Genomic DNA, 13,717 nt, shown 5'->3' with positions numbered 1-13,717 from the left:
ATTTAAGATAATTACTAAAACAAAATATATATTTATGAGTATATAAATATATATAAGATGAATTAAAAATATTTGAGCCGAACTGAACTGAGTGGACCTTTGCTCGTTGCTTGGCTCGTTTACAAATCGAACCGAGCGGAGTGACTCGTTTACAATCAAGCAAAAAAACGAGCGAGCATTTTCCTAGTAAATTCCGAACGAACGACAGACAAGTTCAAGCGATAAACGGTTTGAAAAGCCCTATATGACATTAACACGACAATTACAATTCTAATTCTTTTTCTTTTAACCATCACATATGATCTTACACCTCCAATATACACTTGGTAGCTTGTAGGATTTAGATATTACTATTTTTGACATTCCACCTGGCCAAATTCACACCCCTGGTCACCACCCTAACTACCCTTTCGACAAGTGTTCACCTACTCCTATATTGTCCAACAACCTAAACCTTATAACCTTAAAAATAGCTAACTGTTTCCCACCAAAACTACCTCATGTGATATACCTTACAACAAACGAACAAAACACCACCAATTATAGACAATATTCACTAAACCAACCTGCAACAACTCTTCATTTCAATGAACACAGCCATGCCGGATCATTTAGAATCCTCATCAGGATCACAAATAACCCAAACCAACAATTCATTCTTCACTCCTTTAGTCATATCAATAATCGGAATCACTGCGACCGCACTCGCTGTTATATTCTACCACCTCCTACTTGTTAGATACTGCATTAGACGACACGCTGCAAGAATGGCGGCCTTACAAACATTTACGGGAGAAGAAACATCCACAGGAGTTGATGACAAGACCCTTTCAACAATCCCCATAATCACATACAAGAAACCGGACCCTGAATTGGTTTCGGATCAAAGTGAATGTGCGGTTTGTTTGGCGGATTTGGAGGACGGAGAGAGGGTTAGGTTGTTGCCGGAGTGTAAGCATTTGTTTCATGTGAGGTGTATTGATGAATGGTTTGATGGTCACACTAGTTGTCCGGTTTGTAGGGTTCCAGTGGTGGCACTTGCACCACCAGAACCACCGGACAATGAGATTAATTGCTCGGTCTGTAGGGCAGGAGGTACGGTGGCTGATGACCGTACCTCTGATGGTTCTGATGACAGAACCGAGGTTGATAACATTGGTGGATTAACATCTGGGCCGAGGATAATGCTACGTCATTGTCACTCGTTGGTTTTGCCCGGGGAAAAGAAGGGGAGGTTGACCGGGATGGAGTTAAAAAGATCTTTTTCAATGGGGCACAGTACATGTGTGGTTATCGATATCAATATCGATTATATTGATCAAGATTATACGTATTATTGGCCATTTAGAGATTGCTCAATTCGACAGTTTCAACGTGTGTCCACGAAGGGGCACACGAAGGTGAAGCAGTCGATTTCTAGAGTATGTGTAGGACAAGGACAGTGGCAAAGACATGGGAGTGGGATTCTCCCATATTGAGATGTTTCTTGATCCTAGTATTCTATTTTGTTGTTAGGGTTACAAGAAATCTTTCCAATGTAACGGGAGAATCTTGTTTTGGATCGAATCAGTTAATAAGCGAATGTCGATTAAATAGATCATGATTGATCCGATCAGATCAAAGTTGGACCTGATCCGATTAGATGATCATGAGACATGACTAAAGATTCAGTTAAATATACATATATCAAGATCAATCCAACTAATCTAAAGGCTTTTATCTTTTATTTTGTGTCTAGTTTATTTCAAATTAATTATTTTTTCATGATATTTCGTGAAATCATTGAGGAAGTCTTCTCATTAACGATGGTGGTAGTCGTAACCCGTAAAGTTAATAATAATCTCGCGACCTCGCTGGTGGTGATTTGACATTGTTGCCCTACGTGGAACACCACCATGCCCTTGCCGGGCCCACTAGTGGTGTTCCCCCTCAATGTGATTGTTACCATAGTAGCTTATCCACATAGTCGGTGGTGATTTAACCTACGAAGTGTAATGATTATGACTCGTATTTTGTGGCTAGAAGCCTGAATGTAAAGATGGTATAAAGTCCCATTCTTGTATGAAAGAATGATCATGACTGAAATCTCACCAACCATACATTTACTTTTTGAAGTTTGGATAACTTGCTATTAGTTATACACTAGTAGGAAGACCCCAGCGTTGCGGGGGTGCATAATAAAAGATTTTATTTTACATAACAAAAGTTGATTGTTCACTACTTCCATAGACAGATGTAGGATGATACTCGCGCATTACAATAGGGTATTCCTATTTAATTTACATATTTACAAAAGGCTATCTTACATGTGCAACTAACCGCAACAATACTTACAAAAGCGTGGTCTTGGTTGATCTAGTTATTATATAGTTGGGCTGCAAAAGGGTTAGATAATGTAGTTCCGCTTTCGCCGCCTTCTTGCCTGCCTCTGCATTTGCTGAGTTTGTCAAACTTTGCAGCATGTTTGGCTGTTATTGTGCTGCTTAGGCGGCCTTTTGCTGGCCCGTTAATATTGTTGACGGCGGTACATGTTACATACTAAGACACACATACCCAAATGTATGTTATAAAAACATAAGAAATACATAAAAGACACAGAAGAGACAACTGACCTTAGTTGTAAGGTAAAGACTCTCCGAAATAAAAGTTACTTCAACCAAACAACTCTTGCGAACTGCACCGTACGTGCCAAATGGATATAGCAACCATCAATGGTCAGTATGCTAATTTGAAACAAAACACCACATATTCTTGTTAGATTTCTAAAGAAGCGTGTTTTAGTTTGATGTTAACATTATTAAAACCAATTTTTTTAATAATAGAAACGAACTCAACATGAATGAAGTTATGTTCTATACGTTGCTATGTAAGTCAAAATACCAAAAATAATCTCAAACAGTGCCTGCACATGCTATTTTTGTTGGTAGCCTTTTCGTCCCATGCCCGGGCTTGCCCGAAACATTACACAAATGCTGGGCCAAATCGAACTAAAATAAACGTACTTCGGATCAAGAGTTGCTTGTATCATACAAATTAAACAAGTGCTATAATAAGTAAACTAATACAACACTCACCAACATAACTTAAGAGTATCACATCGTGATAGAAAAATTTCATCCAGTAAAAGCCACATCTTACAAACCAAGAGATTTCTTTGTATGCCCTTCTCTCCAGTCAAATTGTAAACTGAAACACACGATCAAGAATCAATTAAACATAAATAAAACACAACTTACTTGAGATTAAACTGAATGTAAATTTGAAAAGGTAAGGGTTTTGAATTACAAATTACTTGAATATATGGTGTTGAAACTGGAGAAGCTTTTGATGATCCGGTTCGTATCTTGAAGACTGATAGATACACACCATGTAAATTGTAAAGCAACTGACGCTTAGACATGTGAAGTGAGAGAACATGATGACACGTGTGGATCACATAAGTTAATACATTTAAGCAGAGTCTGAAGGTGGACATAGAGGAATCTGACGAGTGATGAAGGCTAACAAATGCTATTAAAAAGGAGCACTAGCAAGAGTTATCATTCAAAATAGTCAAAAAGAAATTATAGTCGAAACACACATTGTTGCCTCACGTGACACATGTATAAAACTATAAGATTCGATGCGTTAGTATCAAACACTTTAGTTTCTATACGAAATTATTAGAGTATAATATATGGAATGCATTTTATGTATTATTAAGCCGTTATTGAATATAAATTAAATAAGAATGTAAATAAATATATAAATTCACGGGATATGAACAAAGGATCAGGATCATATGAGAACTTTTTGAGAATTGAGAACTATGAGAATCATTTTGGACCATAAAAAACCCAAAAATAAAAAAAAATCATAAAACAAAAAAAAAACACAAAAATAAAAAAAGTAAAAAAAATCAAAGTTCTTATTTATCATCTCGGTTTCTAAAAAAAAAATTCTCGATTTAGCTAAATTATACATATACATATATGTATAATATGTACATATATGTACACACATGTTTTTTTCCTATACACATATGTATAATTTAAGGTAAATGATAATGTACATATGTGTACATTACGTAACTAAAGATTAAATGAAAGTATACATATGTGTATAGGTATAATACGAATTAAAAAGAAAAAAAATCGGTTTTTTTTATTATACACATGTTTTTTCCTATACACATATGTATAATTTAAGGTAAATGATAATGTACATATGTGTATATTACGTAACTAGAGATTAAATGAAAGTATACATATGTGTATAGGTATAATATGAATTAAAAAGAAAAAAAATTGTTTTTTTTAATGAAACCGGAATGAAATATAAGAATTTTGGTTTTTTTACTTTTTTAAAATTTTCGGTTTTGTTTGTTTTATAAATTTTTTAATATTTTTTTAGAGGTCTAAAATGGTTCTCAAAGTTCTCAATTTATCAATGGTTCTCTTAGGATCCTTACCCTATAAACAAATTCTAAATAGTGAAAAATCAGGAGTATCTAAATAGCTAGGGTAAGTAGATTATGGTATCTAGATGTAGCTTAAGGTTAATATTATACGTTCTTTTATTTGATTGTAAAAATAAAAATCTAAATACCGAATTAAACTAAAGCTAAATTAGATTGCAATTAGTTAAAAAAACATGAAACACACGATACACAACACACATAAATACAAGATAAGAAACAAGCGATCACTTTAAGGTGATCGAAAAATGCTCGATTTGACTTTGGCTCGTTTCTTTTTTCGCTCAGTTCGAATTTCAACCATTCGGTTCGGTTCGGTTGTAAACGAGCCAAGCAACGAGCATGCCTTGGCTCGATTCGGCTCAGCTCGTAAACAGCCCTACTTCTGAGTTAACAACATCAACAACAGATTTGCTGCCTCGTTTTACGTGCCCAACCCTTTTGTTTCTTTAATTCGGCCGATGGGCCATGCTCGTTCAGGTAGCCCACTGAGTTTTTTAGTTGAGGTGAGGCCCAACTATTATTTTCTTTTCGAAAAAACTCAATATTCACCATATAATAAAATTAATAATGACAATTGTAACGATTGTGAGTCTGTGACAACAGTGACCATTGTAACGAGGCTAAAATGATAACAATTCTATAAATTGTCGACATCAAAAGAGAGAACGGATCAAGTTTGCACATCAGAAATAGATTTTGGAGTCTTTTTTTTTTCTTTCTTTCTTTCCTTCTTTCTTTTTTTTAAACAAAATAGTAAATTTATCATCAATTTAAAAGAAAAAAGAAAATTAGTTTTAAATAATCTTAACTATTAACTGCTTGCAAATAGCAGTTCCAACTAATAGCATGGTTGACGGGTGGTCCAATCTTTTAACATATTTGTTCCCAATGATTCTTGACTAACAGAATTCCAACGTCGTTAGGTGCAGGGCGTCGGAAAAACTTTTTTGGCGGGAAAACTCACATTTTTCGCCGGAAACTCAATCTGAACATCACCACCACCACCAACAACAACTGACTCACCACTAGCCAACCACCACCACTTGAGCACCACCAACTGACTTCGATAGTGGTTCAGAATTCCAGCGACCTCAATAACTAAGGTTTTTTAACAGAAAAAGGTTCATAAAGGCCCAATCTAATATTACAAAGAGGTTTGAAACGAAAATGTTAAGTTTTCCGGCGAAAAATGTGATTTTTCAAGCCAAAAACGTTTTTCCGGCGATCTGCAACTAATGATGTTAGGATTGTTATTGCGGACCGTTAGGATGAAATATGATAAAAGATGGAATCATCGTCAGCCATGTCGTTAGTTAAGACTATTATTCAATATTTGAGATTTCTAAAACCAATTTTTCTTAAAAAAGAAAAAAGAAAAAAAAAACTATTATTTGCTACCGACCCAATAAAAGATACAACCATGAGGGGCAATTTAATTATTTAACTAAACTATTTTCACAAAGGATGTAAATCATGTGTCCATGGCCCTAAATTTATATTTCACGAAAAAATTAAATACCAGGACAAGTACACTGTTTGAGAAAAAGTCATAAACCTGAATATGTTAATACACATGAAAGTCTAAAAAATTAAGAAAATATTGTTTTTCAAATGTTTATATTATTGTCGATGTTTAATAGACAATATGATGCAGGAGCATTCGGTCCATTATGTCGGCCCGGCCCACACATTTGTTTTTATTTATAAATAGGATTGTTAGGTCTTTTATGGAGTTAGTTGATTGTTTTTAATAAAGAATTGTAAACTTTAAGCTTTGTTAACCGAATCATTCGGTTTGAATCGTTTGAATGCAATCATTGCGTTCTTGAGACATTTGATTGCTAGTCGAAACTGCATCACAATACGCAAAAAAATATATATTATAAGCTGGCATATAATTTGTTTTTCTGAAAAATGGGTTAAAAGTTTGCTCGTTTCGATGACATACTAAAGGGTGAGAAACCGGGTAAGACCCCTAAGACCCGAAGCAATCAGAGCATGTTATTTACAACAGGATCGGTTCTCGTGTCCTGAAAATACCATTAATCGGGTCCGGATTAGGTATTGCGGGCAATAGTGTTTGCTCACCCCTAGACATATTTACCCTTTTAACTTTGTTTACTAATAGAAAAAAATGTTTTTAGATTTAAAAGCCTTTAGAAAGATATGTGATCCCTGAACTTTTATGTATCTTCAAATGAAAAGTTTTCTCCAAATCTTCTTTTACTTTTTGTATGTAGATTTGTAGTGGAGAGATCAATGAACTTAAGTGCAATGAGTTTTTTTTAGCATACTTCAACTACTTATGTACTTATGCCAATATTCAATTTTGGTAATCTGCAACTACTTTTCACAAAATGACAAAACATGAATAGAACACATCAATGCTTTAGAAAAGAGGTGTGTTTATATATATAACCTTTGTGTGATTTATAGAGTTGCTTCAATTTTTCTAAGTATTACTTTTATAACTATTTAAAACGCTATTATGATTTAACTATTGGTTTACAAGTTGAGCCATATTTTAGATCGAGTTCATCTAAATTAAAGTTCGACACATCTAAACTAAAAGAACTCAAGTTTAACTTATAAATAATTTTGAAGAGAGCCAAGATTGGGCTCGACTTTATATTTATTTTTATAAATATATTTAGTTATAAACTTAAATTATATATAGCATACAAAATAACAAGCATACTCAGTATAATAAATAGCCAAGTTATCAATATGATATGGGGATGGTCATATGTGCGCAAACCATATATTTATCCCAAATGCTAGAGGAATTTCCTTTATGGAGAACTTTGACTCCGATAACCATCTATGGATATGAAAAAGTAAAACATAAACATAAAATATTTCTTATATAATCAAGACAACAAAAAACGAAAAGTATTGAACATACATTATCATTAGTTTATCAATAACTAGAAAAGTGGGGAAAAAACATATAAGTAACAAAAAAACGTTATAGATACACGAAAACAAGAAGAAAATAACATGAAAAGCCCATCACAAATAAAGCCAAAATTAAGCACATACGTCAAACCTATGATACATTTAGTTATCATAATCATAATTTCACGTATAATAATCGGCCCTAGTCCATTTTTTAAATGAGCTTAGTCTAGGTCTGAGCTCTGTACATACAAGTCCGGTTCAAGTTTGTTTATTAAATAAGCTTCAATATCTGATTGAGCAAAGGTACACAAACCGGTTTAAAACTCAAAATCGGTTTGGGTTGAAACCGGTTCGGTTTGGTCAACAAAGTCAAAAACGGTTTATGATCGGTTTTGGTTCGGGTTGAAACCGGTTTCTTGACCAGGTTGACCTGTTTTTGCTCGGTTTCGGTTCGATTAACTGGTTTGGAACCGATTTTGGTGGAGAAAATTACAAATCGGTTTCGAACCTATGATTTCAATCGGCTCCAAACTGGTTTCTACATAATCGGTTTCAAACAGTTTGGTTTCGGTTCGATTTTCGGGTCGTTTCGGTTCTGTTTGGTTAGCCGGTTTATTTGTCCACCACTAGGCTCGAACTCATTTTGAATTAAATTTAAACTTTTAACGAACCAATCAAATCTCATGAATGGCTCACCTAGCACAACAAAAACAAAGTACAATTTCATAACTCAAAAACATCCTCAAAAAAAACACAACACACATACCACTTTCAATCCTCAAAACACCATGCCCACCCTACACTCACTCTCACCTCTCGTAACCACCACTACTATTAACCACCACCACCACTTCACCATCAAATCCTCCCTGAAACCCAAACCCAACCCAAAACCCATCTCCAAATCCGGGTCATGGGTCAGCCCGGACTGGCTGACATCCGTATCTCGGTCCATCACCACCTTAACAGCCCAAACAGACAACTCAAACATCCCCATTGCAAATGCTCAACTGGCTGACGTGTCAGACCTTCTGGGTGGGGCCCTGTTCCTGCCACTGTTCAAGTGGATGAATGACTATGGACCCATTTACAGGCTGGCTGCTGGCCCAAGAAACTTTGTGATTGTGAGTGATCCTGTCATTGCCAAACATGTGTTGAGGAACTATGGGAGTATTTATGAGAAAGGCCTTGTGGCTGAGGTGTCTGAGTTCTTGTTTGGCTCTGGCTTTGCTATTGCTGAAGGCTCACTTTGGACGGTAAATTAATAAATGTTTTTGATTTGTGTGGCTTGTGATTGTTATTATTATTTATAGATAACTAGGTTAGAAACTCGTGAATACACGGGCTTAAATAGTTAGTAATGAAGATTTAGGAATTATAAAACGTTATTTTGTGATATGATTTAGGGGTGTTTTTCCGGGTTGTACTTTCAGGTTTCTCGGGTTTGAGAAATTTAAATCTAGAAATGAAACCCGACTCTAATCTCTCCTAGTTTTCGGATTTCGGCTATTTGACCTAGAAAACTAAAGAAGTAATAAATAAACAAAAATAAAATTATTTGACTGAGGGTTGAGAATGAGAACAAAGATGGATATGATCGGACAAAAATTTTAGATGGTTTGGAATTTGGGGGAAATTTGAAATCATTTTTAAACAGTTAAATATACAGATATTATTATTGTATTATTAGAATTACTTTTACATGTATTTTAATTTACCAAAGGAACTTTTGCCCAATAGTGACTGGCAGTGTAATAGGTTTTAATTTACCAAAGGGAATTTGGGCCACTGGTAACTGATAGTGTACCCGAGCCCACCCGGGCTTTAAAAGGATTGGAATAATTTGGGGGGAATTCGAATCCCGAGCCCACCGGGGTTTCAGTCCCACCGTGTGTTACGCCAGAGAGTTCTGCTATTGTGTTGGCACAACGACTGTCATGTGGCAACCGACGGTATGGTTTCCTGGGGGAACGCCCAAGCCAAACTCTGAAGCCAGCGTGGGCCCGGTTAAGACAACATAGTTTGGCCAGAATGGGGCAATAGGGCTCTCCAGATTGGAGAGTGCGGTGGCCTAACATACAAGAAAGTTGCCGTCTAAAAAAACTGATAGTGTAATAGTTGTTTTCTCCCTTTGGAGGTCGAGGGCTTAAATCCCATATTAGGCGGGTTTAGGTGGATTTAGGAGTAGACTATTAGCTATGCCTGTTGAAAAGACAAAAAGCATGTATTTTAGTTGTATGGTTTTCTGATTATTTATAGATAATTTGGAATCGATTTGCGTAGGGGTGGAAACGAGCCGAGCCCGAGCTCAACTAGGCTCAAGCTCGGCTCGTTTGACATACGAGAGCTTAAACTCGAGCTCGGCTCGTGAGTCGTTTTTTCAAGCTCAGTCCGAGTCGTTTATTAACTACTAATTAACTTATATACGTTTTCAACTACATTTTATATTTTGAGAGAAACCTTAAACGAACTCAGCTCGGCTCGAGCTCGTGCAGTACCTTAAACGAGCGCAAGCTCAGCTCAAGTTTGTCTATGTACTGTGAAATAAATACATAGAGGCTTGACGAGCCTAAACGAGTTTCCCATACAAGGGTCGTGCTCGATAACTAAAGGAGCTTTATTTGAGGTTCGGGCTCGGCTCGAGCTTTCCAATCTCTAGTAGTTCGTGAGCGGGTCAGTTAGTTTGCACCCCTAGAATTGAGTTAAAGAAGGTGTTATTTTTATAAAACCGTAAAAATCTTGAAAATTTGTGGGAAATCTGAAATCAAGATTCTTTAAACTGTTAATTAATATTGTATTATTAGGGTTTACTTTTAGATGTATCTTAGTTTGCATGATTTTCTGATTAATTATAGATAATTTGGAAATGATACGAGTTAAAAGAAGTTGTCATTGTTATAAAACCGGCAAAATCTTAGAATTTGGGGTTAATTTGATATCAAGATTCTTTAAACTGTTAAATATAGATATTAATGTTTTAATTTATTCATTTAATCATGTAATATTGTTATCACTTTTACAAACATTTAAAAAAAAAGAAGCTAAAATGATTATCATAATTTTGGTTGCATATTCTAATTGTTATAGGCAAGGCGCAGGGCTGTAGTTCCATCACTTCACAAGAAATACTTATCAGTAATTGTTGATCGTGTGTTCTGCAAATGCTCCGAGAGGCTTGTTGAGAAGCTGAAATCGTACGCGCATAATGACACGTCTGTTAACATGGAGCAGCAGTTTTCTCAGTTAACTCTTGATGTTATTGGTCTGGCAGTATTTAACTACAATTTTGACTCACTTACTGCTGACAGTCCCGTAATTGAATCCGTTTATACTGCATTGAAAGAAGCTGAAGCCCGTTCTACCGATCTTTTACCATATTGGAAGGTTTATTTACTTTTTATTACTACCTGTTTTCCTTTACTTTCAAATATAGTCAGTGTTTGACTTTTTTGTGGTCAAATATTGGTGCAGATAAAGGCATTATGTAAGATTATACCGAGACAAATAAAAGCCGAACAGGCGGTTACTGTAATTAGAGAAACAGTTGAAGAACTTATTATGAAATGCAAGGAAATGGTTGAAAAAGAAGGTGAAAAGATTGATGATGTAGATTATGTAAATGATGCGGACCCAAGCATACTTCGGTTCTTGCTTGCTAGCAGGGAAGAGGTCTGCAAATAGTGATTTGTGTCGACTTCTTTTCATGTCAATGGGTCGGGTAATGGGTCAAACGGGTAAGGTTGACCTGAAACACTTTTATCCTAACAATTTAACCTTAGTGTCGCATTTGATTACAAAAGTTATTTTATTTCAATAGTTATCTAACTTAGCTGTTAACAAGTTGAGCCGTCCTGGCTCGTGTTTTTTAAACGACTTGAAATGTTGATCTCAGGTTTGGCTCATCAAAAGCTCGTGGCTTGTTGAGCTGGCTCGTTTATTTATAAAATATCTTTTTTTTTGTATTTTACACATTGTTATACATAAAAACTAAAAATAATATTTGTAATATTCGCATAATGGACAATTTATAAACTATCGAATTCACAATTTATATAGGAATTTTCAATATGAAGTGAATTTTCATTTTCCCCTCTTTCTTTCATTAAAAATCTCATACAGCTTTAAGTCAAATATAAATGTGTGTGTTTGTATGTATAAATTTGGGCTTTAGTTTTAAACGAGCTAGCTAACGACCAAGCCGGCTTGGCTCTTTTTGCAGACTGAACCGGTTCAGCTCGAGTCGTTTACAAACGACCCGATTTTGAGCGAGCCACATGCTTTTTGAACAACCCTAATTTAACTTTGGGAATAAATTGATTTAAGAGAATTTATGCGCCAAGGTTACACTTTGGGAAATTTTCAACCGTTTCCCTTTAGTGTACTTCTTTTTCTTTAAATTGTAAGTGTTGACCCATTAGAGAGATAGATAATATAACCCAAAACAGTTGCTATTCAAATTGTTAATATTTGGTCTTTGTTCTCATCTTTTATATTTAGGTTTCAAGTCAACAGTTACGTGATGACCTTTTGTCAATGTTGGTTGCTGGACACGAAACAACTGGTTCGGTGTTGACTTGGACTGCATATCTTTTAAGTAAGGTACCCTTTAGCAACTCGTCAGACTTTATTAACGTGTTACAACAATAATGATCTATATATTTGACTTGAATCTAACAATTTTAATTTTTCTGTAGGACCCGTCTTCTTTAGCGAATGCACAGGAAGAAGTTGATAGAGTTTTACAGGGCCGCAATCCAACTTATGAAGACATAAAAAACCTTAAATTTGTAACACGATGCATAAACGAGTCTATGCGTCTCTACCCGCATCCCCCGGTATGTGTATACACAGCCTTTTTAAATCATTTTTTTATATATTTTTTTACATTTATGTTTTAAAATTGTTACACATTTTTAATGGCATTTTCATTAGGTCTTGATTAGAAGAGCTATAGTTGCAGATGAGCTTCCAGGAAATTACAAAGTCAACCCTGGTCAAGATATAATGATATCGGTTTATAACATCCATCATTCATCCAAGGTGTGATTATTACATCATATATTGTTTCTTGTGATTTTGTATTTTACCTTTTGTATTTATTTAATTATTTATGAATTTTGAAGGTCTGGGAAAATGCAGAAGAATTCATACCTGAAAGATTTGGATTAGACGGGCCGGTGCCAAATGAAAGCAACACCGATTACAAGTAATCTCATATCCACTTTGACTTTGACTTTATATGTAGTCAAACATGCCACTTTTTAAATTTGAAATTATTATGCATTTGTTTTAGTTTTGCATCAATCATTTTTATGTCATTAATTGATATAATGCTATATTTATCCATTTTAGGTTTATTCCGTTTAGTGGTGGCCCACGAAAATGCGTAGGCGATCAATTTGCTATGCTGGAAGCAATTGTTGCACTTGCAATATTTTTGCAGAATATTGAATTCGAGTTGGTTCCCAATCAAAAGATCAACATGACAACGGGTGCAACCATTCACACGACTAGTGTAATTTCTCACACAAATCCTTTTAATATGTGGTTAAATTGGCGGGTTGGGTCTCGTAAACAGGTATATTTGTACCGGGTGAAAAGGCTGGGTCGGGTCAACCCAAACAAGAATTACATTATTTCAATGATAATAATAATAATAATATAATTTTTTGACATTGTTACAAAGTACATATCTGTATTTGTGTTTACCTTATTGTTTGTCCTACATGTAACTAAATTTTTACGGCTTTTACAGGGTTTGTACATGAAAGTCAAAGAACGTAAAGTCAACTCTATGGCGGTATCTTCAACATAGGTCGCGTATGGCAATATCATGAATGTAGGTCGTGCACTTCTACATACAAGGATTCGCAGTAAATTTAAACGCATATTCATTTTCCCTATAGTTTAAATTGTAGAGTTCCTATATTTAATAGTTTGTGTCAGTTTGCACCAAGATATGTTTTTGTTAAAAGCAGTTTCGGTCGGAAAACATGTGAAGTTAATGAGCGTATACCGAATGCAACCGTACACTTCAAATGTAACGTATCTTGTATGTGGCATAATATAGTGATATAAATCATAATGGGAAGGCATTTGGATATCTTTGGGTTTGTTGCATTTAAAAATTGGTCAATGTGACATTGGTTGTGTCACGTTTAGAAAAAGAAAGGCGATAGGTCGATAATAAGAGAAAATGAGTGTTTTAGTTCTTGTGGTTTTTAGACGGAATCACTTTGCGTCCCTGATAAAAAATTTGAACCGTTTACATCCTTGTGTTTTAAAAGTTGAACCATATGCGTCCCTCTATCTAACATCCGTTAAGTTTAAGGTTAAAATCAGGGGTATGTATGTAAT

At 35.1% G+C, this 13,717-nt stretch overlaps 2 protein-coding genes across 2 annotated transcripts; both read left to right on the top strand.

Moving 5' to 3' along the window:
• Window positions 1-339: 339 nt before the first annotated feature.
• On the top strand, window positions 340-1,557 carry LOC143609496 (putative RING-H2 finger protein ATL53). The gene has a single exon (XM_077084237.1). It carries the CDS (start codon window positions 588-590, stop codon window positions 1,476-1,478), a length of 891 nt encoding a protein of 296 aa, XP_076940352.1. The 5' UTR covers window positions 340-587; the 3' UTR covers window positions 1,479-1,557.
• Window positions 1,558-8,132: 6,575 nt separating this feature from the next.
• Window positions 8,133-13,516, top strand: LOC143609491 (carotene epsilon-monooxygenase, chloroplastic-like). Its single transcript, XM_077084234.1, has 9 exons — window positions 8,133-8,616; window positions 10,448-10,744; window positions 10,832-11,029; window positions 11,858-11,959; window positions 12,055-12,195; window positions 12,293-12,400; window positions 12,484-12,566; window positions 12,713-12,875; window positions 13,116-13,516. The coding sequence occupies exons 1-9, from the start codon at window positions 8,149-8,151 to the stop codon at window positions 13,173-13,175; spliced, it is 1,620 nt and encodes a 539-aa protein (XP_076940349.1). The 5' UTR covers window positions 8,133-8,148; the 3' UTR covers window positions 13,176-13,516.
• Window positions 13,517-13,717: the final 201 nt, after the last annotated feature.

This window comes from Bidens hawaiensis, unplaced genomic scaffold, assembly GCF_021521415.1.
Source record: "Bidens hawaiensis isolate Kalapana, Puna unplaced genomic scaffold, B.hawaiensis_p1.1 tig00419696_1, whole genome shotgun sequence".
NCBI classification, from domain to species: domain Eukaryota; kingdom Viridiplantae; phylum Streptophyta; class Magnoliopsida; order Asterales; family Asteraceae; genus Bidens; species Bidens hawaiensis.
The sequence above is the reverse complement of the archived record's forward strand: the minus strand, read 5'-3'. Positions and strand labels throughout refer to the sequence as shown.

Bases quoted from the DNA above. Each gene is read 5' to 3' on its own strand.
- LOC143609496 (XM_077084237.1), top strand. From the start codon at position 588: ATGAACACAGCCATGCCGGATCATTTAGAATCCTCATCAGGATCACAA.
- LOC143609491 (XM_077084234.1), top strand. From the start codon at position 8,149: ATGCCCACCCTACACTCACTCTCACCTCTCGTAACCACCACTACTATT. The intron at 8,617-10,447 runs GTAAATTAATAA...TAATTGTTATAG, and splicing joins CTGAAGGCTCACTTTGGACG to GCAAGGCGCAGGGCTGTAGT. The intron at 12,196-12,292 runs GTATGTGTATAC...CATTTTCATTAG, and splicing joins GTCTCTACCCGCATCCCCCG to GTCTTGATTAGAAGAGCTAT.